This window comes from Podarcis muralis, chromosome 9 (assembly GCF_964188315.1).
Source record: "Podarcis muralis chromosome 9, rPodMur119.hap1.1, whole genome shotgun sequence".
In the NCBI taxonomy this organism is placed as follows: Eukaryota; Metazoa; Chordata; class Lepidosauria; order Squamata; family Lacertidae; genus Podarcis; species Podarcis muralis.
Genome location: NC_135663.1, coordinates 16,311,202 through 16,337,816, shown reverse-complemented (window position 1 = coordinate 16,337,816; position 26,615 = coordinate 16,311,202). Strand labels below are relative to the sequence as shown.

Below are 26,615 nucleotides of genomic sequence, written 5' to 3'. Positions count from 1 at the left end.
CATTCTGACCTTTTTTTGTGCTGTATCTATATATATCACCCCAAGGCTGGATGTGACAATACAAGGGGAAATGGAATCTGAAGTGTCCTTGTGTGTTGAAGCAGTCCCAGAAAGGGCCCAGCAAACTGTTCCATATGCTGTTCCCCTGACAGATTGAATGACAGTTTTTAATAACTTGATATGTTCCCAGAAAGCCCTTTGAGAAACTTGCTGCCAGGCCTCCTCTGGGGAGCCAAGAAATAGTCAGATAGGCCAGCGTGTGGCAAAATTAACACGTTTTGACGCTGGGTGTGTCAACTCCCGTAAAGGCCAGTTGCTGACCAGCAATGTATTCTCGTCCAGCTCCACCCAAGACACACACAAGTTCCAGGGGAGCCTATGCAAACAGCTATTTACTGGCTGTGCTCCTTAAAACTTGAGCTGCAGCTGGCTAGTCGTACGCAATGCCCTTCTTCCAGATGACTGACGGCAGAATTACATAATCTGGAGGACTGAGATGTTCACATAATTGTAGGTATCTCGTCTTTACACATGAGTGCAGAGAATGAGTCAGTGAAACAAAGTGACAGCTTTTCAGCTTGTCTCATAGGCTCTTGGTGGAAGGAAAAGCTTCGAATTATAATAGCTGCAAATTGCTTGGAAACCACCAAAGTCACATTCATAGTAGGGCTGGGCAATATCTGGTTTTCAACATCATGATATTACCACTAGCTAAACATTGGCAATACACTGATATATTGAGATGTCTGACATAAGGATGGAGCTATGTAGAGACATTGGCTGGCCTCATGGTTTCCCCCACATTGTGATTCTTGCATCACACACACACACACACACACACACACACACACACACTGTGATTCGTGATATATTGCCAGGTCAAAAATTAGGAAACCAATACAGTTATAGGTAAAGTAAAGGGACCCCTGACCATTAGGTCAGTCGTGACCGACTCTGGGGTTGCGGCGCTCATCTCGCTTTATTGGCCGAGGGAGCCGGCGTTTGTCCACAGACAGCTTCCGGGTCATGTGGCCAGCATGACTAAGCCGCTTCGGGCGAACCAGAGCAGCGCACGGAAACGCCGTTTACCTTCCCGCTGGAGTGGTACCTATTTATCTACTTGCACTGCATGCTTTCGAACTGCTAGGTTGGCAGGAGCAGGGACCGAGCAACAGGAGCTCACCCTGTCGCAGGGATTCAAACCGCCAACCTTCTGATCGGCAAGTCCTAGGCTCTGTGGTTTAACCCACAGCACCACCCGTGTCCAGGATAAATACACTTCGGGATAAGTATTTTCGGGTTGCGCTCCGCGGCGACCCGGAAGTCACGGAGCACGTTACTTCCAGGTTTCGCCGCATGCGCAGACTGTCAAAATGACGTCATGCGTGGAAGCGGCAACACGTGCAGGCGCGTCTTGCGTTCTGTTCAGGATGCAAATGGGGCTCCGGAACGGATCCCGTTTGCATCCTGTGGTACCACTGTATCACGATATGGACTTCAGACCAGTTTTAGATGATGTATTGATATATCTCCCAGCTCTAGTTCATAGAGAAGGTGTGAAGCGGCTTCCTGGGGTGAAGCCAATACTCCAGATTCCCTGATATGTTACGTGTCCCATCTGAGCCAGTCTCTATAGTCCATGCTTGGATCATTTAGTTTAAATACAGTTTTGCTAAAGTCTTTTAAATTTAACCATTTCACTCACACTCTTTTTCAGGCCAAGTATAATTAGTTACTAACTTAACTTGCCTTCAAGGCAGCAATGGGTAACTCTATCCCGCAAGCCTAATGAGCCTCCCCCCCCCCCCCAGCCACACTTCCCCTGGTCTACATGTATCACATCAGGTGTGGGGCAGGTACAGCCTTGGCTGGGGCAAAATTGGGGGGGGGGGGCGTTGCTGGTATTGTCAATCAGCAAGTTTTATTTCAAACCACATGGGCACAGCTAAATCAGATTTCCCCCGTATCCTAATTAGAAATTGCTTTTCTGTCTCTGCTTGGTGACTCATGTTTCTGAAGAAAGGAAACTGCTACATAATTTATTTAGACAGTTTTGGTGGCATACTGGGAAGACGGCAAACTTTTGGACGGTATCAGCCTAGCATTTAATTTTCTGAAATCCTTAGTTCTTTTATTATTGGTTTTATTATTGGTTTGTAGGTGTCCAGTCTGTTATGGATCAGTAAAGGGAGGCATTGGGGAATGGATACCAAATATTACAATCTGGCAGTGAGGATCAAACCAGGATCAAGTTGTTGTTTCAGGTCATGGCTTGCTGCATATGTAACTGATCTGTCCAAATCACAGTTTCCCATATTCAGACATCATTGGAATCTGCAGTTTGCTCCAAATCGCAAAAGGAAGCTTTGAATTTCTTTCTTTCCATGCACAAAGGAGAATGTGCAAACCTGAGGCTCAATTTGACACATTCTCATAGCAGGAAACTATTATGCCTGAACCTGGCTTGTGCGTTTTTGTAAAAACTGGCATTAAGAAGAGCAGAGGGGAAACGCTTGTAGCATTTCCAGATTATAACATTAAAATGAATAGAACAGAGGAAATACGAAGGCAATTTGATTTCAAAGTAAATACGTGGTGTTTAATATCCTATCACCCTCAGGCTTGTTTGCTTTAGGAAGCGATGGAAGACTCAGGAGGAGTCTGCAGATGAAATTTCAGTGCTCTGTTTTTGATTAAATGGAAAATACCATTTCGTGCTCTCTCTTTTCTGCAAAACCCGGTGACTGGCTTGCTCTAGATATACAGGGGCTTGTGCAATAAAAGAAAAGTAAATGTTCATGTTCTGCCGTAAAATATTGCCACGTAGAGCAGATTCCCAATTTTGGAAAGATGTAAGTGTGCCTGGGTTTGCAGTTTGGCGCTGGGGCTGCCCGCTTGGTAAGAATGTATGCACTTCGCTAGCTTATCAAGGTTAGAAATAATAATTTTTAAAAAGTGAAGTCATGTCTCTGGTTTCCTCTGTAATTAATGTCTTACATAATAATAGTACTGGCTGCTAGGCTAATGAAGCTAGGCAGCTTTCTGGCACACGCCACTTTCTCTCCCAATCCTGATCAGCCCTGTCTGCATTTAATTTGGGGCAATAGCTATTATTGTTACAGATGCACGAGAAGACTAATTAGCATGGAAGGGCTATATTTGGAATCCATGGATTTTTCTTTTTTATTTCTGCAAACCTTGATGTTCACCCACCCCTGCAATACCTCTTGTCTTGTGGATCGGTAGTGCTGTTTTGGCTACATTTGCAACTGTACTCATGCCTGGACATCAGAAATGTCCTTTCCAGGCTCCCCTGTGCTCTTTCTGCATCAGTTCTTAGAAAGCCTCTGCAAGATTTTGGCCTGCACAGCACATAGCTGACTCCATCTTCCCATCCTCATGAGATATAGCCTGCAAGGCAGCAGAGGTGTATGTTGAGTTCTCCTCAATGGGCTGCCTTGTGAGTTTGACAAGCTCCATCTGCCCCTCACTTCCCTCTACAGCACTTATAGAAACCGCCTTCTTGACCACTGGATCCACCATTGGTTTTCCCCCCGCTTAATCCATTGCAGCCTGTCTTTTCATGCAGAAGAAGTCCCAAACTCACCAAGGGTTTGAGACCCATCAGCTACCCTCACCTGGTTTAGCTGGCCAGTCAAAGCCCTTCCTGGGGTGTGGCTGTTGTCGCCTGCTAACAGCTTCTAGGAGCCACAGGTGAGAGCTGAGTTCAGGGTGGGGACCAAAGGTGGACAAACTACCCTATAAGAAACAGTATACCTGAAGGAGCATCTCCACCCCCATCGTTCAGCCTGGACACAGAGGTCCAGCTCCGAGGGTCTTCTGGCAGTTCCTCCCCTGCAAGAAGTGAGGTTACAGGGAACCAGGCAGAGGGCTTCTCGGTAGTAGCACCCACCCTGTGGAATGCCCTCCTGTCAGATGTCAAGGAAATAAGCAACTATCTGACTTTCAGAAGACATCTGAAGGCAGCCCTGTTGAGGGAAGTTGTTAATGTTTGATGTTTTATCGTATTTTTAATATTTTATTGGGAGCCATCCAGAGTGGCTGGGGAAACCCAGGGCAGGGTATGCATGTATAAATAAATAAATAAATAAATAAATAAATAAATAAATCTTACTATTATTAATTATTGTTATGACGTGTCCCCCAACAAAGTTACTCCTCCTCCCCTAACACCCTATACACCCCATGGGAAATTTCTGTTTTGTTTTGTTTTATTATTTTATTTTATTATTTTATTTTATTTTATTTTATTTATACTGCTCTTCATCCACAGATCTCAGGATGGTTCACAGCCATTTATTTGTATATTTATATATACAAGATAAAAACACAAAATACACAGTGAAAACAAGACCCAAACGAAACAATAACCCCCCTTCTGCCACCTCCTCCCATAAGCGCATTTAAAAGCGTATATAATCAGCCAAAGGCCTAGTAGAAGAGGACTGCCGTGAGCATCTGGTTGGCCACTGTGTGGAGAGGATGCAGGACTAGATGGGCCTTTTGCCTGATCCCAAGGGGCTCTTTTTAGGTTCATAACTCCCCCCCCCCCCCCGAAGAACCTTTCCGCTTCGCCACATTGTGTAGTACTCCAGCCAAAGCATCGTTAGGTTGAGATCTACTTCTCAGCTGGACTGTTAATATTTAGAATCATTAAACAAACAGCTTAACGGCACATTAAAACCGAGACACTTCACAGTTTGTCAGCATCTGTTTATGTGCTACTATTATTCTGTACTCTGTCCTCCCAAGGCCACAGCAGCATGCATTCTAGGTCACTGTTTATGTTTTGAATGGAGCGTTTCCCTTGCCTGCAAGGCAAACTCAAGAGGAAGAAGCCGTAAGCTTCTGTATCTGATGTTTGATGGGGTCATTTGGACCTCAAAAACTCCGCTTAATTCACATGGCCTGTGTTCAAACTCACCGCTCTAAACGCATACTTTAGAAGGTCCTGGCTGTAGATTACCCCCTAAACTAGTGCCTGGGATCATTTACTGATCCCTGCCAAACATAGTTCCTTGGCACAGAAGTCACAAGATGATTTATTTCAGAGGACCAGCCACAGCTAATAGTTTTTAAATGGCACAAGGTTTGCAGTTTCTATTCGGAACAGAGAGAGAAGAATTTTAACCTAACCCAAAAAAAGTCTAATGGGACAGGTAGTTCTGCAGCCAGTGATTCACAGGTGCATGTATCAACCAACAAATCTCTGACCATGCCACTCGATTGTTGATCCTAAGCAATCCCTTCTACTCACCCCCTTCTCCAATAATTGATTGGCACCATGGATCTATTGGTTGGGGGCCCTTCATATAGGCCTGCTTCAGTCTCCCGCAAGCTGACACCCTCCAGAGGTTTTTGACTACAACTCTCATCATCCCCAGTCAGCAAGCCAATGGCCACTCCGGCTAGGACTGATGGGAGCTATCCAAAAACATCTGGAGAGAGTACCAGGCTGGGGAAGGTTGGTCTTTATAACGTTACAGGCACATAAGGGGAAGAACAGCCAGATAGGCTGGGCAAATTTGGAAACTGCCAGGAATCTGGGGGGAAATGACAGAAATATCAATTGAGTTGCATCCCTCCAGGGTTTGATGGAGTTTGCCCCAAACTACCGTATTTTTCGCTCTATAAGACACACCAGACCACAGGGCGCACCTAGTTTTTGGAGGAGGAAAACACGAAAAAAAAATTCTGAATCTCAGAAGCCAGAACAACAAGAGGGATTGCTGTGCAGTGAAAGCAGCAATCCCTCTTGCTGTTCTGGCTTCTGGGATAGCTGCGCAGCCTGCATTCGCTCCATAAGACACACACACATTTCCCCTTACTTTTTAGGAGGGGAAAAGTGAGTCTTATAGAGCAAAAAATATGGTAATTCTGAAGCAAATTGCTTACAGGGATGTCTAAAGACAAAGCTTTTCCTTATTCCATTAACATATACACACAAGGGGGGGTGCATGTGTGTGTACACACATACACACACACACATACACACAAATTTTGTTTCGTTTTTTAAAATGAAAATCAGACCTTGAGACTTTTAAAAAAACAACAAAAAACCTGTAAATATTAAGAAATACTCTGTATCAGAATATTTTAAAGACATTCAAGAAAGCATGCATAAGGTACACAGTGTGACCAGGAGATGCAATAACTGGTTGTAAGAATGATACAGTAGTGTCAATAACAGCTGTAAATTGGCATTACAGTTGTACCTCAGGTTACATACGCTTCAGGTTACAGACTCCGCTAACTCAGATATAGTGCTTCAGGTTAAGAACTTTGCTTCAGGATGAGAACAGAAATCGTGTTCCGGCGGTGCGGCAGCAGCGGGAGGCCCCATTAGCTAAAGTGGTGCTTCAGGTTAAGAACAGTTTCAGGTTAAGTACGGACCTCCGGAACGAATTAAGTACTTAACCTGAGGTACCACTGTATTGTTTAGGAAATATATGAAGGATTGTCAATGGGAAACCTCCCTCTGCATGTCCCATGCTCCTGGGTTGTGTCAGTGATGTATACAGGCACACATGCCTTATTTATTATGTCGCTGACAAGTCCAGAACTAAGGAGTAACGAATTATTCGGGCCAGTTCACAAAAGAAAATAGCTGTTATTAAATATTTGGCTGGTCAAGTAAATCACGTGATTTCCAGTATCTACTTAAAAGGAGCAGAAGTTTCTAGGTTTTATTAATCACTTACAGATGTGCACATGTATCCAGCTGGGTGCATTACCACTGTGTGAGAGAGAAGGAAAGGGAGAATGTGCTATCTGAATATCAACAGTTCGTTTTTAATATTTATATATATACTTGAAACCTTGCTCCTTTAATTGCCCGCTTTTTCCTTTGAATGCCATCTTCTTTTTCTTCTTCCACACTTTGTTTATAAAGGGTTGTATCCAATGAAGTCATCCTGTTCGTGCAAGGGCTTCCATTTGTGCAGCAGAACTTGCCCTCCATTCCCCCCCTCCTCGCAACACTCCTTAAAATCTGCTCTGGGGATTCCCCCAACCCTCCAGGAACAGATTTTGGAGGCTTGTGGGGAGAGGAAAGGGGAGAATTCTTCTGTGCAAGCAGAAGTCCTTACGCGGACAGGATGGCTTTGTTGGACAAAACCTGGTTATTTTAGCAATGAATTTAAAAAACAAACAAACCACAGTCAGTGCAAAATATATAATAAAATTTACCCAACACCGTCAAACAACAATAATATCAATAATGAAAACAATAAACCACTTTTACCCTCTTACAAACACGTGAAAGGAAACTAGAACAAAAATGATTATGAAATAACCAGTGCCCCAAAAACACAAAACAAAATTTGATAAGAAGCTGGTACTGCGCACACCTTTTGTGACTGGATTTTATGTAAATATGGATAGGATTGCTGCCTAACTATGAACTTCATTTGCAAGGGGAGAAAGTTATGGTTATCCCGCCCTGGGGAGATATTATGAAGGGCTATGTTTATAAATAAATACTTCTCAGAGAGGCAACTGTTAGTCTGTTGCCACAAAAACAACAGTCTGTTCATTCAGAATTGTGTTGATACATGCACTTGTTCTATATGTGTTTCCATTGCATTGTGAAATTGCTTCAAGATGCTTCCTTGGAAGTGATTCATAAATGATGACGACAGTGTTTATCGAGCATTTGTCCTTATTTGTTTGCGCAAAGTTTGCAGGGAGGTTAGATGACGTGGGCTATTTATCGTGCGTTCATTCTTATTTGTTTCTGCGGAGATCGCACCATGTTGCATCAAGCAGCAGCCAACCCACACCTTCCAGCGCATTACCCATCACTTCCCTTCCTGCAAAAAGAAAAAATATTTTGAGGGGAAGTGGGTTTGTCGCGGAATACACTTTACTCGAGCATCTCAAATGTGCCCATGATTGAATCCCAACCTAAAACAGCAGCACCATTGGATGGGCTTATGTGTTTGTGGATTTTGCAAATCATGGGCGTAGCCAGGATTTAGGGGGGGGGGGGCAGGACACCAACCTGACAACATCCTCTGTCCGGCTTTCTCTTGCAGATTCAGAATGAAATGTCTCAACAACAGTTTTTCATTTTTTTGTTTAAATTAATTTCTTTGGACCCAAGTGCTCAGAAAAATCTGTTAAAATATTTCTACAATTTCTACTTTTATTTATTTGCTTGATTTGGGGGCCAGCTCCCCCCCCCCGGCCCCTGGCTTTGCCCATGACTACTATCAAGAACGCGGGTTCTTGATGGGCACACGGGTTCTTGATGGGGATGCGGGTGGCGCTGTGGGTTAAACCACAGAACCTAGGACTTGCCGATCAGAAGGTTGGCAGTTCGAATCCCCGCGACAGGGTGAGCTCCCGTTGCTGGGTCCCTGCTCCTGCCAACCTAGCAGTTCAAAAGCATGTCAAAGTGCAAGTAGATAAATAGGTACCATTCCGGCAGGAAGGTAAATGGCGTTTCCGTGCGCTGCTCTGGTTCGCCAGAAGCGGCTTAGTCATGCTGGCCACATGACCTGGAAGCTGTACGCTGGCTCCCTCGGCCAGTAAAGCGAGATGAGCGCCGCAACCCCAGAGTCGGCCACGACTGGACCTAATGGTCAGGGGTCCCTTTACCTTTACTATCAAGAAGGCAAGTATCACTTGCCCTCATTTCTGCCTTCCACGATAAATTCTTTGCTAGTCTTTAACAAGGCGTTCCCCAAGACACTTTTGCTTGCTGTTCCCTAAAAAAGTCCCGAGGGGCTTGTGCCAGTGCACTGGATAGATGCTCTGGTTTGCTTGCTCTTTCCCCTCCCCAAAATGAATAAGTGACAGAGACGTGCTTAACGTGATGTCTGGAGAGGCTTGCCCAGCAAAAGCGCTGCATGCGGCGCGCGAAGTCCCATCGCCCAGACCGTGGCGATGGGGCTTTGAGCACGTAGGATGCTTTTGCAGGAGGAAACCGGTCGTTGCAGCTTTATTCCGGCGTCCTGATTTGGGTTTTCCACTCCTCTCCCCCAGCCCCACTTTCCCATCAGTCAATAACAAGCCCCCTATTTTTTTATTTTTAACTTGCAGGGGTGCAAAGGCCCCCAAATCATCCTCTTTTTTCCTCCCATGCTGTGCTGAAAGTCCCTGTTTTATCGCCTCCCTCTCTGGCTTCTCAAGCTCCATTGGGCGCAGTTGATTGACAGGCGGGGCGGAATTGTTGGGGAAAGTTTCAAGTTACCCGGGATGGCGACGCGCCTACGAGGAGGAGGAGAGGAGGAGACGACCGAGCAGCCTGAACTGGTTGTCACCCGCTGCTATTTCTGATTGGCTGGATGCTTCAGCTGCTTCCTCGGGAACAAAAGGTCAAAGTGAACTTGGAGGGTGGCTTTATATTTTTCTTTGCACGGGCGCACAAAAAAGGGGGAAGACCTCGAGCGGGCTGGAAACCTGAAGCCTCTCCCTTCGCGCACGGTAAATAATCGCAGCTTGCAAAGGGAGAGAGCGTGTCTCTCTGAATGTCTCCGGTAGCTTTAGAGCACTGAATCCGGAGCCAAGGCAGGAAGGAAGCGACGGGTTGGAGCCTTCAGCGCTGCTGGCTGCGGGCAGGGATTTTTATTTTATTTTTGGTTTTAAAAAAAGAGATTTGTGTTAGGCTAGCCCGAGACTACGGTGCAGTGCAGAGAGGAAGAAGTAAAGGAGGTCAGCTCCCAGTTTCCCCTTCAGAGAAAACTTTCAGGAATGGCTTGTGAAATCATGTCTCTGCAAAGGTAAAAAAAACTCCTGTTTCGTCGTTTGTTTGTTTGTTTGTGATCATGTTTCAAATGGAGGGATCTGATCTGGGTAATTTTCTGCCCAGCTGCCTGTTAATCTGCTCAGGCTGTTTGCTAAACAGTTTCTTTTCTCTGATCTTGCTGGGATACATTTGCAATAATGCAGAAATACTGCATCTTTGAATTCTGCATACTTTATAGCAAACCCCCGCCGCCGCCCAAAATAGACACCATGTGCATGTCTAGGGAGGCTGTAGAATAATAACTCACTGCAAATATACCCAGGTTATATGCTTTTTATTTTCCCAAAAGGTTGCTTATGTTATGGTTATACATATTGCTCTAATTCCATGATTTTTAACCATGCAACACCGTAGGCATGTCTACTTAGAAGTAAGAGCCATTAAGCCTCACTGACTTGCAGCCTAAATGTTAATAACAGCACAGATTTTCTCTACCACGTGTCACAAGTTTAGATTCTCTGGTTGTTCCAGGTTGGTTTAGTGTAGAATGAAACTTTTCTTTCCCCTGGACCAGATCGTGGGAAAATGGACATAGTTGGATTTTCAGGATTTAAGCAGCAGACTGGTTTTTACAGAATGGACCCAAATAAATTTTGGCTGCAATCGTCTTAACTTACCTGGGATCAGATCCTACTGAACACAGTGAGCACTGCTCCTGAGTCAACCTGCATAGGAAGTTGAGATATTATGTTGTACAGAGCAAAGTTCCCCAAAATTCTGAGTTTGTTGAGCCCATGATAAGCTTGTGAAGTTGCCTTCGAACCCAGCCCAAATTCTTAGGAATGTCAATGAAGCAAAGTCAAGAAATATCAATATATAATCAACATTTATTAATCAGTCACCATTGCTAGGTTTATGAAATGTAAAAATAAATAAAGAATACTGTTATGTTAAATGCAGAGGTTCCTCACTGGCATGAGAGGTGCACTCTGTACATGCTCATGCCTTTCCCCCCCCCCAAGACTCATGGTTACAAAAGATTTATTTTTATTTTTTTGCACAGTCCCACTGACCCCATGGGTCAATATCAACCGCTTTGAGGACCCCTGTATTAGGGCAGTGTTTTCGATAAAAGCTGGAGAAGGAGTGTTGTCGTCTGCTAGTAAATGGGTGTTTTAATGTATTTGCTTCTCTATTTCTGACTTGCTGAGGTGCCTTTACATGTCTTTTGTACTTCAGTCTTAGACACATGTAATTTGTAAGTGAGCTCTCTCTCTTGAGTAGGCTTGTCCAGGATTGAAGTGCCCTAAACAGTACTTATTGTGATGCATCCTTACAGTGAAAGGAGAGCAACGGGTTAGGAATGCTGCCTTGCTTTTTGAAATATCTGTGTAGAGTTTTCAGGGCAATGATTTTATTTCAGAGTTGCCTCGGGGACAGTCAAAACGTGGCTTTTGATGATTTAACACAGGCCAGCAGCTTCTCCCCCCTCTCCCCCCGCTCTCTCTCTCTGTGTGGCGAGTGAGTGACAGGGCATGCTTGCTCATGTCAAAATAGAATACGATAAAACTATTTTGAAGCTGGGTTTTTATAGACAAGCTGCCAGGTCTGTGAAGAGGGAAAGGTATAAATACCATTTCAAGCTTTAACAGGATCGTAATAGTTTCTGAGTCCTCTTATGGCTGCCTATAAAAACTGTTTGTGCCATAAATAGTGTGGTTTAATCTAGTGTGCTGACTTCATCTAGAAAATAAAAGGAACTTCATTGCGATATTAATAATACTGCTTGCTTACATATCTTTTCTGAGCCTATAGGAATTTTTGTCCTTACACTTAGAATAAAAAGCATTAAAACCTGCTGTCCAAACATCTTTCATTAACGCTGACTTGAGTAAACTTTGACAATTCTGCCCCTGTCAAGTAGACCAACTCTGCTTTACACCATAGTCGCTCTCAAGAGAGCTCCGTCTTTGATTCCAAGAATTGCTGCTCCACTCTTGTAACTGAACAGCTTTGGCTCATGAGAAACATCTGCCTCCATTTAATCTCTTGGGGATCCTGAGCAGTGTAGCAGTTCATATCTCTCCATTGGAACACTCAACTGGAAATGTGTTCTCTAGGAAAATAGCATTCCTGTACGGAGAGATCTTGATGGTGCTTCATAATTTTGTGAATTAAATATTTAGCTTAGGGGCTATGTGTTTGAGAAGTTCGGTTTGCTGTATTGAATCATAAAAATAATCCTAACAAAAAGGTACCCCTGCCCGTACGGGCCAGTCTTGACAGACTCTAGGGTTGTGCGCCCATCTCACTCAAGAGGCCGGGGGCCAGCGCTGTCCGCAGACACTTCCGGGTCACGTGGCCAGCGTGACATCGCTGCTCTGGCGAGCCAGAGCCGCACACGGAAACGCCGTTTACCTTCCCGCTGGTAAGCGGTCCCTATTTATCTACTTGCACCCGGGAGTGCTTTCGAACTGCTAGGTTGGCAGGCGCTGGGACCGAGCGACGGGAGCGCACCCCGCCGCGGGGATTCAAACCGCCGACCTTTCGATCGGCAAGCCCTAGGCACTGAGGCTTTTACCCACAGCGCCATCCGCGTCCCATTAATCCTACCAAAGGCCTCCTTAAAACAAATATTTCTGTTTTTCCTTATAATTTTATTTTTGCAGCTGGTTTTCAGCAAGTACCCTATATAAACCGAGTATGGGCTTGGTGGGTCCATAAGCTGTTCAGAACTTAGAATTGTAAAGTTGGAAGGGACCCCCAAGGTCACCAAGTCCAATCCCCTGCAATACAGGAATATTTTGCCCACCATGTGCCTCAAACCCACGACCCTGAAATTAAGAGTCTCCTGCTATACCAACTAAGCTATCCTGGCAGAACTAAACTTGTTTTAGGCACAGACTGTGCTCCCTGGACTCAAGCCTTCTCACAAGTGGTATTAGGACTGTACCATTCCAGGCTATGGGTGGAAATTCACATCCCTTAATGATTCTCTCCGTAATAAAATTCCCCTCCCCTTAAAAGGTTTTGATCCTAGTATTTTCCTCTCATGTTCAGGGCATTTCTTCGTGCGGAGGAGCATTAAAAAAAGCCAGAGAGCTGGAGATGGTACAGTCCACAGACACATGCTTTCCCTCTCATATCTCTCCTTTGGGCACAGGCAAGGAAACAAGTGAAGTTGCTATGTGCCATGAGATGAAAAGCTCTTTGGAGTGTGATCTTGACTCTTCCCCCACCCCAAAAGAAAGTACCATTCTAGTTCTCACTGTCGCCGGAAATCACCCCCCCCCCTTCAGTAACACGTACTGCACAAGCACCTCATCCACACGTACACGTATCTCCTCTTCCTGACCCTAGAGATGTCCCTTTAGAGGGCCATCCCTTAAAAGCCTTCCGTAAATAAGGAAGCGCTAGTTTGACAGCTTTTGCTTTTAGCGCTCCACGCCGCCCTATCCTTTTCGAGAGTAGACCGGGCGACCGAACTCTAGGTCAAACGGCGGCCGCCTCAACCAATCAGCATTGTCGAACAGCGCCCCTTGCGGCGGCCACGCTGGTACTGCAGGCCGCGAGCATCTGTTCCCTCACCTTTTGACAGCTCTCAATTCATTGTTTCCGAATTCAATTGACCGTGACTGATCTAATCAAATGTTGCAAGTTGTTTCCGAAAGGGAAAGTACTTTGAACTTCAGTGACTGTATTCTTTATAAATTCACCAAAATTCAGCCGTAACATGGATTTTCACCGGATCACTTTTATTACACTGCATATTACAAGGACTATCAAAGGGGGGTGGACTAGCATTGATCGGCCATAATCCTCGAACCGCACAGTCACGTACACAACGGCCCTTCTCCAGATGGCGGGGCAACCTTGATAACCATCATGATGGGCTCAGACGAAATGCTATCAGAAACACAATAAACTGCATACGATAGTGTATTCCATACAGACTCCAACAAAGGACCCTGGCCGGATTCCCCTCAGGGGGCAGGAAGACTTCGCCCTTTCCTTTGTTCCTGGAAATGACTCATGTGAGGGGGGAAGAGGAGGTCTCTGCCAGGTATCAAGATACTCAGATTACCTGGGTAGCTCCTCCTCGACTCCTCCTGTTCCTTAATAAAATCATGATGTAAATATGATGTAATTCTGGGGGTGTAGTCAAGGGGATTAGTGGTTAATAAAAGTTGGGGTCTCCCATTGTTCGGGGCTTCCATCTTGCTTCACCTCGTGGGCGGTGGGAGTCCTGTCGCGACAGTCTTTCAATAAAGACCAAGCCTACTGGCTGCTGTTTTGCTCTGACTTGCTCTGGTTGGTGTCTTTGTTTCGTCCAAGGGAGCCCTCGGATTTTCCTGTAACAGTTTTTGGCGACCATTCTCAGGGACACTTGGTTCTCCTGCAAAGGTGAGAGGGGAGATAGAGGGGATCGGGCGCCACCGGGCAACTTTAGCTCGGGGATCCCTTTTTCCTCTCCCTGCCTCCTCTTTGTGGGCGGTAATCAACCGTCACCAGAAGCCCAACCAGGGAGAGCAAAGGCGAGGTAAAGCCGGCTAAAGAAAAGGATCCCGGGATCTACGGGGGACATCTTCGAACGTGAGTATGGTTTGAAGAGAAAAGACACATTGGGAGGCGGGTGGAAAGCAAGGTCCTCACGACAGCCAGACTTTCCTTCTATCATTTCCGACGTTCCCCCTCGGGGTCGGCCAGGAACGTCCTTCCTCTATCTTTTTCTCCCCGATTCTCCCCTTTCGGAAAGTGGCCAGGGAGCGGAACTTTACTGTTTGACGTTCCCCCTCGGGGTCGTCCAGGAACGTCAAAACCTTTCGCTTTCTCTCCCCCCAATTTCTTACGCGGTATGTGACCGGGGAAATTGTGGTACTTTACTGTTTTCCGACGTTCCCCCTCGGGGTCGTCCAGGAACGTCTTGATCTCTCTATCCCTTTTCTCCCCCGTTTTCCGTCTTGGAATCGAGTCCGGGAAAGCGTGGCTCTTTACTGTCTTTCTCTGACGTCCCTCTCTCGGAGTCGTCTGGAGGCGTCCCTCAAAGCTCTCTCTCTTTCTATCCTTCTTTCTGCTAATTATGCAAACGAAGCCGCCCCTCCTGCCCGGCGACCTTTGTTAGGGATGACCCGGGTACGTGAGAACGCAAGGTCGTTTGTTTCCTTTCCGAACTTGACTTTTCTCGGGTCCCGATCTGGCATTGCACTGCGCAAGCGTCCAGTAGGAGATTCCGAACTTAGTCTCAAAGGCTAGGCAGGAGGCTGTCGTGAAGGGAAGAGGGGCGGTACCCGGGTTGGGGCCCCACACTAGGACCAGTTGTGTAAGCTGTGCTGTAAGGATCCGTAGTTGTGTATCGGGTAGAGCGAGAGACCCGTGGTTTAAGGTTTAGTGTTTCAAGTTTATAGAGGACAAGCCGAATCCAGTCAAAGATAGACAGACTTAAGTTTAAATAGAGATAAAAGAGGTACCTCATTTACTGAAAGAATATTATTTCTCCTTTTTCTTTTGTGTGTGTGGTCTTGTTTCTCCCCCCCTTCTGTTCGTACGTCTCTTCTAACTTTAGTACAAATCGCTAGCGGAATACCCTTTCCCTTGTGTATTAGAGCGATGGGTGCCCACGCATCCCGACACTCTGACTGGGCTCCTCCTGGTGACAAGGCATCCATGAAGCCTTGCCACCCTGGAGAGGACTCCGATACCCCTCTACAATTTGTTCTCCTTAGTTGGAAGGAATTAAGAGGGAGGAAGGGACTCTCAAAATCGAAGCTGAGGGATCTCTGCAACGTCTCGTGGGTCGCATTCACCCACCATTTAGAACCAGCCTCGAGATGGCCCCCCCACGGGTCTTTTAACATCGTGAGGATACAAGCACTTAAAACTTATTTGGCTGACGAAAAACCCCGCCAACTCTATTACCTAAATGCTTTCATCGAAGCCCGCGACTTGTTCCAACAACAGCAGGCCCGAATCGTCCGACAAATGGCCGTTTTAAAAACAACCAGACCTCCCCCCTATGACGAGATCAGAGCCCAAGAAGAGCAATTGGACAGGAGCCTCATCCCCTTCTACTACCCTGAACCACAAGCTCCCCAACCGTCAAGATCAGGGACGGGAGCTGGTGGGGGAGGTGTAGGACTAAGGGAGAACGCAACAAATGTCACCACTGCCCCGTCCCAAATCTTACCGAATGCGCAACCGCCCAACTCTTCCGCGAGCACACCAAGCCCAAGGGGAGACGAAGGGGACTTAGATCTAGGGCCCCTGCTCAATGGCCAGTTACTAAACGGGGACAGAGAGGGACCCGTCTCTAGCAGAACCCGAAACAGGGACATTCCGTCAAACGGGGAAGCAGAGGGTGCCTACCCCCTGCGGGCATTACCCATACCACCAGCCAGAGCTGGAGATCCACCCCGTATGGTCTTCACTCATCAACCCTTCCTTACTTCGGATTTGATGAATTGGTCTGACAAAATGCCCTCTTTAAGGGACGACCCTGATAAATGCCACCGCCAGGTGGCCACCATTTTCTCTACTCACAATCCTACATGGGCAGACGTACATATGTTACTTGGGGCCCTTTTCAACGAGGCAGAAAAGAGAGAAATACTAGCAAAGGCGGGGGAGGCTCTAACCCGAGAAGGCTACCAACCTGATCGTCCCGCCTCAATGACCCCACTGACCGCCCAGACAGTACTCAACGACCCAGACTGGAACTATAACACAGACAATGGCGTATGGGGTTTAAAGATTTTCAAAAAGGCCATCTTAGATGGAATCAAAGCTGCTGGTCAGCGAACTGTAAACTGGACTAAAGTCCAGACCGTCCTTCAAGGGGCAGAAGAACACCCTTCTGACTATTATTCCCGATTAGTTTCGGCTATCAAAACTTGGGGCGGGATAGACCCAGAAAATCCCCAACATGAAGTTATAGTTAAAGGCTTCTTCAAGGATCAGGCCACGGCAGACATAAGAAAAGCCTTAAACTCACACCTGGGATACGACGGAAAGACTATAACCGAAATTCTTTCCATCGCCAAATCAGTCTTCAATTCTAGGGACGAACGAAGAAAGAAAGATCAGAAACCCGACTCTCCACGAGTATTGGCTTATGCGGGAGGGGTCCCCCCTTACAAGAATAAACAATGGGGACCCGAATTAAGGGACAACCGTACTTGCTACAAATGCGGGCAAAAGGGACACGTCCGGAAATTTTGCCCCTTCCTGACTGACGCAACAGAACCAGAGTATAGCGACACAAAACTGTACAGAACGGACTATCGGGACCCTGCCTATCCCAAACCCAGAGGGTCGGATTCCCCATATGGACACAACTCAACAACGACCCAACCACCACATCGCGCTGGCCCGCTCCCTCCCCAACCTAGACCTAGGAGCCACTCTCAAGATCCTACCAATCCCTTTAAATCAGCCAACCGCACCACCAACCCAGCTCATGAGATGGTGATGGATGAATATCAGTCGTATTGACAACTAGGAGCAGGTCCCGCCCCTTTCCCTTTTCTTTGTCCCGTCCTGCGACTATCATCCTCGGACCCAATCTGTACAATGCAAATCGATGGACAAACCTACAACTGCCTTTTAGACACGGGAGCCACCTACTCCACTCTTACTGGCAGCCACCTAACCCCCGGGGAAGAAACCAGAACTGTAATGGGACTGGACGGAATCCCCCGGAACTGCCCCCTTTCCAAACCAGCTAACGTCTCGGTTGGACCCCTATCTGTGAACCATACTTTCCTACTAACCTCTAGCCCTGTTAACCTCTTGGGGAGGGATCTGCTCTGCAAACTAAACGCCACTATACAATGTGGTCAAGAAGGCATTTACTTACACATGCCGGATGAATCAATCTTTAATTTCCAAGGTGTTTTACAAGAAGCCCGAAATCAAAATATCGACCTCCCACCCGAACTTCTGAATAATGTCTCCCCTTCTCTATGGGGAACCGAGTCTACTTCCGTAGGACTCTTAAAATCCGCGACCCCCGTGAGAGTGAACTACAGACAGGATCTGCCCTACCCTTGCACCAAGCAATACCCGCTTCCCCCTGAGGCAGTACAAGGACTAACCCCAATGATCGATGAATTCTTAAAAATGGGAGTTCTAGTCCCATGCGCTTCCCCTTGCAATACCCCTCTTCTCCCCGTCAAAAAGCCCAACACAAACCCGGTAAAATGGCGCTTGGTTCAAGATCTCAGGCTCGTCAATTCTTTTGTCATCCCCAGACATGCAGTGGTCGCAAACCCACATCACCTCCTAAGCACCATACCGGAGGGAACTGTAGTCTACTCGGTCATAGACCTATGCTCTGCCTTTTTCAGTATTCCTGTAGACCCAAACAGCCAATTTCTTTTTGCCTTCACATGGCAGACAGGACAACTAACGTGGACCCGGTTACCCCAAGGATATGTGGAATCCCCCGCGATTTTCTCATCTATCCTACACCAAGATTTGGCAGATGTGACCCTACCGGGAGGTTCTGCTCTGAGACTTTACGTAGATGACATCCTACTCTGCGGGCGGGACTTGGACTCTTGTAAAAACGATACCATAACTCTCCTGAACATACTAGCAGACAAAGGACATAAGGTGTCTCCGAAAAAGATACAATATTGCAAAGAGGAAGTCAAATACCTTGGTCACATCCTGGGGAAAGGCACCCGTGCCCTGACCACGGATAGGATCGAGACAATAACTAAATTACCCCTGCCAAAAACAAAAAGACAACTCAGAGGTTTTATTGGAATGAGCGGATTCTGTCGAGCTTGGATTCCCCGCTATGGAGAATTCACCCGGCCCCTTACAGCAATGACGCACGAGGATGCCCCAGACCAACTACAATGGTCTGCGGAGGCGCTAGAAGCTTTTGAATCCATAAAAAGGGAGCTGAGATCAGCACCCGCCCTCGGACTCCCGGACTACAGACTACCCTTTACCTTATACGTGCATGAGAATAAAGGAGTAGCTTCTGGTGTCCTTACACAACCATTCCAAGGGAGAAACCGACCTGTCGCTTACTACAGCCTTCGACTTGACACTACAGTATTAGGGAATGTGGGATGCCTCAGAGCTGTAGCAGCGGCAGCCCTGCTCCTTGAAAAAGCACAAGAGACAGTTTTGGGACACGACCTAACTGTGAACGTTCCCCACGCTGTCGCTACCCTACTTAGCCTGCAAGGGTGCCAACGATTCACTATCCAACGCCTAAATAAATATGAAGCTATTCTCCTCAGCCCATCTAATGTCACTATAAAACGAGTGAACTCCCTAAACCCCGCGACCCTCCTTCCCCTCCCAGACGACGGCACCCCACATCATGATTGTTCCCAACTAGTCCGTCACCTAGAAAAACCCAGGGAAGACCTCGACTATCTCCCTCTTACCAACCCTGACCTCATCCTGTACACTGATGGGAGCTCAAAAGTTGTAGGAGGGGAACGGAAAAGTGGATACGCCGTAGTCACTGATAATAGGACCCTAGAGGCACGGCCCATCAACGCAAGATACAGCGCACAAGCCGCTGAACTCATTGCACTAATTAGGGCTTGTGAATTGGGGGCAGGACAGAGAATCACTATCTACACGGACTCAAAGTATTGCTTCGGGCTAGTACATGCAACCGGCCAGATCTGGTTACAGAGGGGCTTCCTGACTGCAGCAGGTACCCAAATTGCACATGCCCCCCTGGTACAACGCCTCATGGATTCCATACACCTTCCCGAAGCCATTGCAGTAGTCCATTGCAAGGCACATACCAAAGGGAAGGACCCCATCTCAATAGGAAATAGATGTGCTGACCGCGCAGCGCAAGAAGCAGCCCTTCAACCCTTTTCCACCAATGATGAGTTCCAGGGACCCCAAATTCCATCAGACGTAAACTTCGGAGAAATGTATCAGACAGCAACCCCAGAGGAGATCAAGGGATGGGAGGAACAAGGCGCCCATTTAGACCAAGGGGTTTGGTACTTTCCGGATAAAAGACTTATAATGCCCAGATTATGGGTACCTAAACATTTGAGAATTCTACACCAACTTACCCACTGGGGAAGAGAGAAACTTATTGACACGATGCAACGCTGTTGGTACGCTCCAGGTCTAGCTCTTGCCGCTAAGACTGTTGTAAAGAATTGTCACACATGTCAGAGCTTTAATCCAAAGCATACGGCCAGATGCCCACCAGGAGCTAGACCATGGGCTTTTGTTCCATTTGAAAGCCTTCAAATAGATTTTATAGATCTACCCCCTTGCCAAGGCTATAAGCATGCTCTAGTAATCATTGATCAGTTGACTGGGTGGATAGAATGCTTTCCTACTCGCAGAACAACTGCACACATTGTAGCTAAGACTCTGATTCAAGAGATTATACCCCGTTTTGGAGTGCCCAGGCACATAGACAGCGACAGGGGTTCGCACTTCACTTCAGATATAATCCGACAAGTTGCCAGTGCCCTAGGAATCAAATGGAAATTACACACCCCGTACCATCCTCCTTCCTCCGGACAAGTCGAAAGGATGAACCAACAACTTAAATTACAGCTAGGAAAACTTTGCAAAGAATCTGGCATCAAATGGGTAAATGCCCTTCCATTAGTTTTGCATAATTTGAGAGCCTGCCCCCGCGGAAACCTGAAACTATCTCCCTACGAATTACTATTCGGCCGGCCCTCCCCTGTATATAACACCCAGTTTCCAACGTCAGAACTAGAGGTGGGCGAGTCAGAATTAACTAAATACGTAATACAACTCCAAAAGCAGCTCACAACTCTTCATAGGTACGCCGCCTCAGGCCAGAACATCCCTCTAGATGAAAACATCCACCCGTACCGACCAGGCGATTGGATACTAGCAAAAACTTACCATAAGGTACCCCTACAGCCCACGTGGGAGGGTCCCTACCAAGTACTTTTAACCACTCCAACTTCCGTTAAGGTAGCAGAGAAGACAGCCTGGTTACATCATACCCGCTGCAAACCTGCTTCGGCACCCGAACCTCCCGCTGACGACTCACCATACTGCACCCCAGCCCGACCCGCAGACGACGACACCGACACAGAAGACGACCAACAGACCGGACCAGATCGGGGCACGAATCGAGCCCAACAGACCGGACCAGATCGGGGCACGAATCGAGCCCAACAGACCGGACCAGATCGGGGCACGAATCGAGCCCAACAGACCGGACCAGATCGGGGCACGAATCGAGCCCAACAGACCGGACCAGATCAACCACATTCATCAACCCATTGGACCTCCGAAATCATCCCCGCAGCCGACCAGGACGACCAACCCCCAATTCGTCTCAAACTCCGTAAAACACCCGCAGTTTGACAGCTCCGCACTTTGACAGCTCCGCAGTTTGACAGCTCCGCCGTTTGACAGCTCCGCAGTTTGACAGCTCCGCCGTTTGACAGCTCCACATTTTGACAGCTCGGCAGTTTGACAGCTCCACATTTGACAGCCCCGCTTCACACCGCTTCAAAGAACCCGCTGTTTACAATGACGACCACCATACCCACCTTACTCATCCTTTCCATCGCCTCTGCCCTTTCTCAACCCACCATAACCACACACGGCTCATGCCCTGGATTACAAATGGAATACAAATATCTGGACTTTGGAGTCGTTGATATGGTCAAAAGGGGAACACCAGACCGCCTAGGAGATTTTGATTTCTGCTTACCTGAAACCCGCGTCCTCCTTCGACATTCCATACTGCCAACCCTCGATGCTCATCAAACTTGGGAACTTTTTATTCGTTCGCCCTCCTACACCCCACTCGGCAGGCTCATCCTTACCAAGGATGGCCCTTGGAATCGAGCGCACTGCCTCAATGGTTCTTACGTACTCTTTTCTGATGGCATACCCGAACAAACTCTGAACTGGACACTTCTGGACAATGGAGGCGGTGACTCAGTTTATACTGACCGAAATCACCCCACAGACCACCTAATTCATGGATTTTACTGCCAACGAGTAGATTCCACTCCCCGCCAAACCATCCTACAAGGAGTTTGCCTCCGAAGGTACTGCTGCGTCTGGGATATCGGACTCGCCTCCGGATGGGACGGGAAAGCGTACCTTGAGGGCTGGCATTACTCCGTTACGCCTCCAGCAGAATGGGACACTACCGGACCCCAAAGGTGCGGCGGCCTCGCCACAAACCTCACCTACCTACTCCGTCAAGACCCCCTTCACCCCCCCGGTACCGCGCCTCGACAAAGGGGGGAACTGTCGATATCTGAAAACCCTCAAAATAATGACTTTTTGTCCACTTGGCATTCCAACACCTACGTAAAACTGATCTCTCAAATTGCAAAACAGACAATAACCAAGGAGTGCTGGATCTGTGCCAACGCCCCCTCACACCTGCACAGCGGCATACCATTTCTTGGAGTACCTCTCACTCTGCAACAACATCTCTCCGCTGATGTGCAATCCTGGAACCTAACTGCCGTGAATTTGACCCACCAGTACATCTACCTAACTGGACCCACAACAGGCGACCTTTGCCGGAAATTCAGCGGGAACGACAAGCTCATCGGCGACAGTACCTGTAAGTACACCATTGACATTGCTTTCAACGGGAGGATTACCCTATGGCACCAGGGCAACCCCTCTATCCAACCCAGTCTGATGTCTGCATGGAAACGCGTTATGACCTTGCCCGACTCCTGGAGCCCCTCCCCAGTCTCCCAGTGTTTCTTCCGTACCTTCCTCACCGGGCGCATAGACTCGTGCCTACAGGGGTTGTTCTGGGTTTGCGGCCACCGCGGCTATGTATGGGCCAGCCCCCATTCCCGTGGCACTTGTTACCTCGGTCTAATTTTGCCTGGAGTCCGGGTCACCCCAGATCTACCCTCCGGAAGGAGGCGCAATAAGAGGGCTAAAGACTTATCGCAACTCTCCGACGTAGCGGCCAATAGTGAAACTTATGGTCGGGCTCTCTTTCCCGCGTATGGAGCCGGCTCCAACCATGTCGATATTCTTAAATTAACGGACATCCTGTTAAACTTCATGGAGGAGTCCAATGCGGCTACCCAAGCTATCCTGACAGAGTTAACGGAAGTCAGACAGACTTCGATTCAGAACCGCCTTGCTTTGGACTACGTTCTCGCCTCGACGGGAGGCGTTTGTGCCCTTGTCGGAACCGAGTGCTGCACACACGTATCTGATCAAACCCTTAATATTACCGGACACCTTAACAACATCCACAAGTTAGCGGACGGACTTAAAGACATCCAACATGAAGGACTCTCAGATACCCAGTTGTGGAGCTGGCTGCCTGGGTCTGGCTGGATAAAACAACTCCTAGGGAACGGACTTTTGATCCTCATTACTGTGACCATCTGCATTGCTGTCTTCTGCTGTGCAATCCATTGCTTCCCGATGTGCTGTCAAACTTGCGACTCCTGCCTTCCAACCCCTCGCCCGCGATCGACTATCGCCTACAGACCACCGGTACCAAGAACCCAGTCGAACCCCATTGAAATGGGGCCCCTGAAGGACTTCCAGAATCTGGACTCTAGGTATGACATGTCAAACTTTTATTGATTTGTGCGGAGAAAAGGATTGCGCGGCTTCTCTACCTTCGCAATCTTATCTCCGAAGGGGGGAACTGTCGCCGGAAATCACCCCCCCCCCCTTCAGTAACACGTACTGCACAAGCACCTCATCCACACGTACACGTATCTCCTCTTCCTGACCCTAGAGATGTCCCTTTAGAGGGCCATCCCTTAAAAGCCTTCCGTAAATAAGGAAGCGCTAGTTTGACAGCTTTTGCTTTTAGCGCTCCACGCCGCCCTATCCTTTTCGAGAGTAGACCGGGCGACCGAACTCTAGGTCAAACGGCGGCCGCCTCAACCAATCAGCATTGTCGAACAGCGCCCCTTGCGGCGGCCACGCTGGTACTGCAGGCCGCGAGCATCTGTTCCCTCACCTTTTGACAGCTCTCAATTCATTGTTTCCGAATTCAATTGACCGTGACTGATCTAATCAAATGTTGCAAGTTGTTTCCGAAAGGGAAAGTACTTTGAACTTCAGTGACTGTATTCTTTATAAATTCACCAAAATTCAGCCGTAACATGGATTTTCACCGGATCACTTTTATTACACTGCATATTACAAGGACTATCAAAGGGGGGTGGACTAGCATTGATCGGCCATAATCCTCGAACCGCACAGTCACGTACACAACGGCCCTTCTCCAGATGGCGGGGCAACCTTGATAACCATCATGATGGGCTCAGACGAAATGCTATCAGAAACACAATAAACTGCATACGATAGTGTATTCCATACAGACTCCAACAAAGGACCCTGGCCGGATTCCCCTCAGGGGGCAGGAAGACTTCGCCCTTTCCTTTGTTCCTGGAAATGACTCATGTGAGGGGGGAAGAGGAGGTCTCTGCCAGGTATCAAGATACTCAGATTACCTGGGTAGCTCCTCCTCGACTCCTCCTGTTCCTTAATAAAATCATGATGTAAATATGATGTAATTCTGGGGGTGTAGTCAAGGGGATTAGTGGTTAATAAAAGTTGGGGTCTCCCATTGTTCGGGGCTTCCATCTTGCTTCACCTCGTGGGCGGTGGGAGTCCTGTCGCGACAGTCTTTCAATAAAGACCAAGCCTACTGGCTGCTGTTTTGCTCTGACTTGCTCTGGTTGGTGTCTTTGTTTCGTCCAAGGGAGCCCTCGGATTTTCCTGTAACATCACCAACCTTGACTAATCATTCCATTAGTCATGCACTTTGAACCACATGCATGGGCCTGGGCCAAATCCTGAGGGCTGTAAACATAAGCAGTCGCTTTTATGATGCCAACAGACTACTGTGTCAGCTCCTAAAGCTGAATTCTATTGCCATCATCATCATCGTTAAACAGTGGGGCCTATTGTTAACTAATGTGTCAATAAAGAACTGGAGGAAGGGCCATAGCTCAAAGAATGCAAAATGTACCAGCTTTAATCTCCAGGTAGGGGCTGCAAAATATTCCTGTTGGGCAGCAGCCATCCAATGTCTTTGTTTCGTACTGAGCTAGATGAAGGATGCTCTTGAATGCTCTGTGGAAGCTGCAGTAGATCCAGGATGGAATATAATGCTCCCATTGTTTTAGCATTTCAGGATGCAAGTTTTGTTCCCGTAGACCCTTCACGGTCAAGATGTAGCGCCTCCCTCCCATTGTTTGCTCAGATCTTGAAACCGAATACTTTTTTCTCACTCTGCTGGCTGTGTGTTGAGTCCACCTGACACGGAAGAGGCATTATCATGGATTTTTCACACATTGGTGGGGTGGTCTCTTGCCTTGGCGCAAAGCTCTTCTGGAAAATGCCAGCACTGTTCAAGACCACGTGTGAGAAGTTGGTGCCTATTCAGAGGCACTTGCAAGATAACTTGCAATAGCAGCTGATGGACAGAAAGCGGTTTTCGATGGAGAGGTAGTGAGAATGAGGTTCAGAAGGCAAGGCAACTGTTAATGGCAAGTGTGAAAGGAGTTGAAGTGTAAGTGATTTCCTGCTTTATACTGAGTGAGACCACGTGCTCTTCTAACTCAGTGTTGAACTGGCTGGCAACAGCTCTCAAGTTGAGGGCCGCAGACAGGGAGACTTCCCCAGTGTTGAAGGTTGAACCTGGCACCCTTTATGTGCCAAGTGTGTGGCGTTCACCGGCTCTGCATGGTGATATCCAGAACTGAACCTGAAACCCTTCGCACGGGCCCCTCGCTGCTTAAGTCCTGCTTCTGCTGGGTTGCTTTTGTGAAAGTCTCTTCTAAAGATGGTGGCTTGGTTGCTGGCAAGGGACTCTGTTTGAGGCAGAAAGGAAAAGCGGGGGGGGGGGGACCCCAGTGTTTGGTGGATTATTAGCAGATTGCATAGTAATGCATTAACCTGTGAACATGTTGGCATACAGTTCTGCAAAGGGTACTGTTAGATGGCAATGGTGATTGCTCGTGAGTCAGGAATCTGACCTGTCTTTTACAGGTTTTATTTAGGTGCAAAAACTATTTACAGTGCAGAACCACAAGTTCATGTCTGCCTCAATCGCTAGCAGAATCCGGGAGTGGTCGTTTCCGGGTCCTCCCCCAGCATAAGAGCTTAGTCACCCCCAGCCTTTTCCTTCCTTCCTTGCATTTTACAGCTCTGCGCAAGGTGGCCGACGGAAGAGGCGTGCTTCCCTCCTGGCCAGCTTGGCCAGGAGCAGTGCTGAGGCTCCCAGCAGCATCCTTTAGCCCTTTCCCCTCCCTTACCCCAGAGGTGTGGCTTTCCCCAACCTCAGACTGACTAGGTGCTGCGCTGGGGCTCCCAGCAGCATCCTCTGGTCCCTTCCCCTCTTCCCCACTGGAAGTGTGGCTTTCCCCATCGCAGGAAGAGGAACTGCTGCTCAAGATTTTCGGAGGTTCCCTGTATCCCAACTGGCCCTCTGCCTCCCTTCCCTGTTCCGATGGCAGTCCCCTGACAGGTACCGTATTCCAGGGATGTGGGATCCTTTTCACACCCGCACAGGGTAGACAGAGCAGTAAACAGAACTGCTGCCCTCCTACAGTAGGGTAGTTACTATGCACACTCAGACACACCCCTCTATCCTGCATCTGAACAAGGAAAAGGCATGATCAGAGTTCAAACACACATTCCAGCCATGCAGAAACATTCAGGGTGCAAAGCAGAACCAGTCCTGGGAAAGCTTTTGAGGGCCAGGTAGGGAGTGGCCTGGAGTTGCCCTCCCCATTCTGTTCACCTGTTACTCACATGTAGGAAAATCCCAGTTTAAAGCAGGAGCTAGACTGCACTTCTTTGACTGGACACTGCATCCCTCTGCAAAATAAAACCCCAACCAATGAGCATTTGCGGAATCATAGAGGCTCCACACACAAGCAGGATTCCTTTGCAG

General features: G+C 47.8%; 1 protein-coding gene across 5 annotated transcripts in view; it reads left to right on the top strand.

The window, feature by feature from the left end:
• The window catches only part of FAM13A (family with sequence similarity 13 member A), a 156,014-nt gene that overhangs the window by 68,567 nt on the left and 60,832 nt on the right, over nucleotides 1-26,615 (top strand). The window contains exon 1 of one of the 5 annotated variants that reach the window (XM_028743574.2): nucleotides 9,374-9,746. The exons of the other annotated variants lie outside the window; for them this stretch is intronic. Coding sequence (XP_028599407.1) covers nucleotides 9,718-9,746 — 29 coding nt within the window. The 5' untranslated portion in view covers nucleotides 9,374-9,717. Of the gene's footprint in view, nucleotides 1-9,373; nucleotides 9,747-26,615 lie in introns of those variants that run through there. 5 annotated transcript variants of the gene reach the window in all.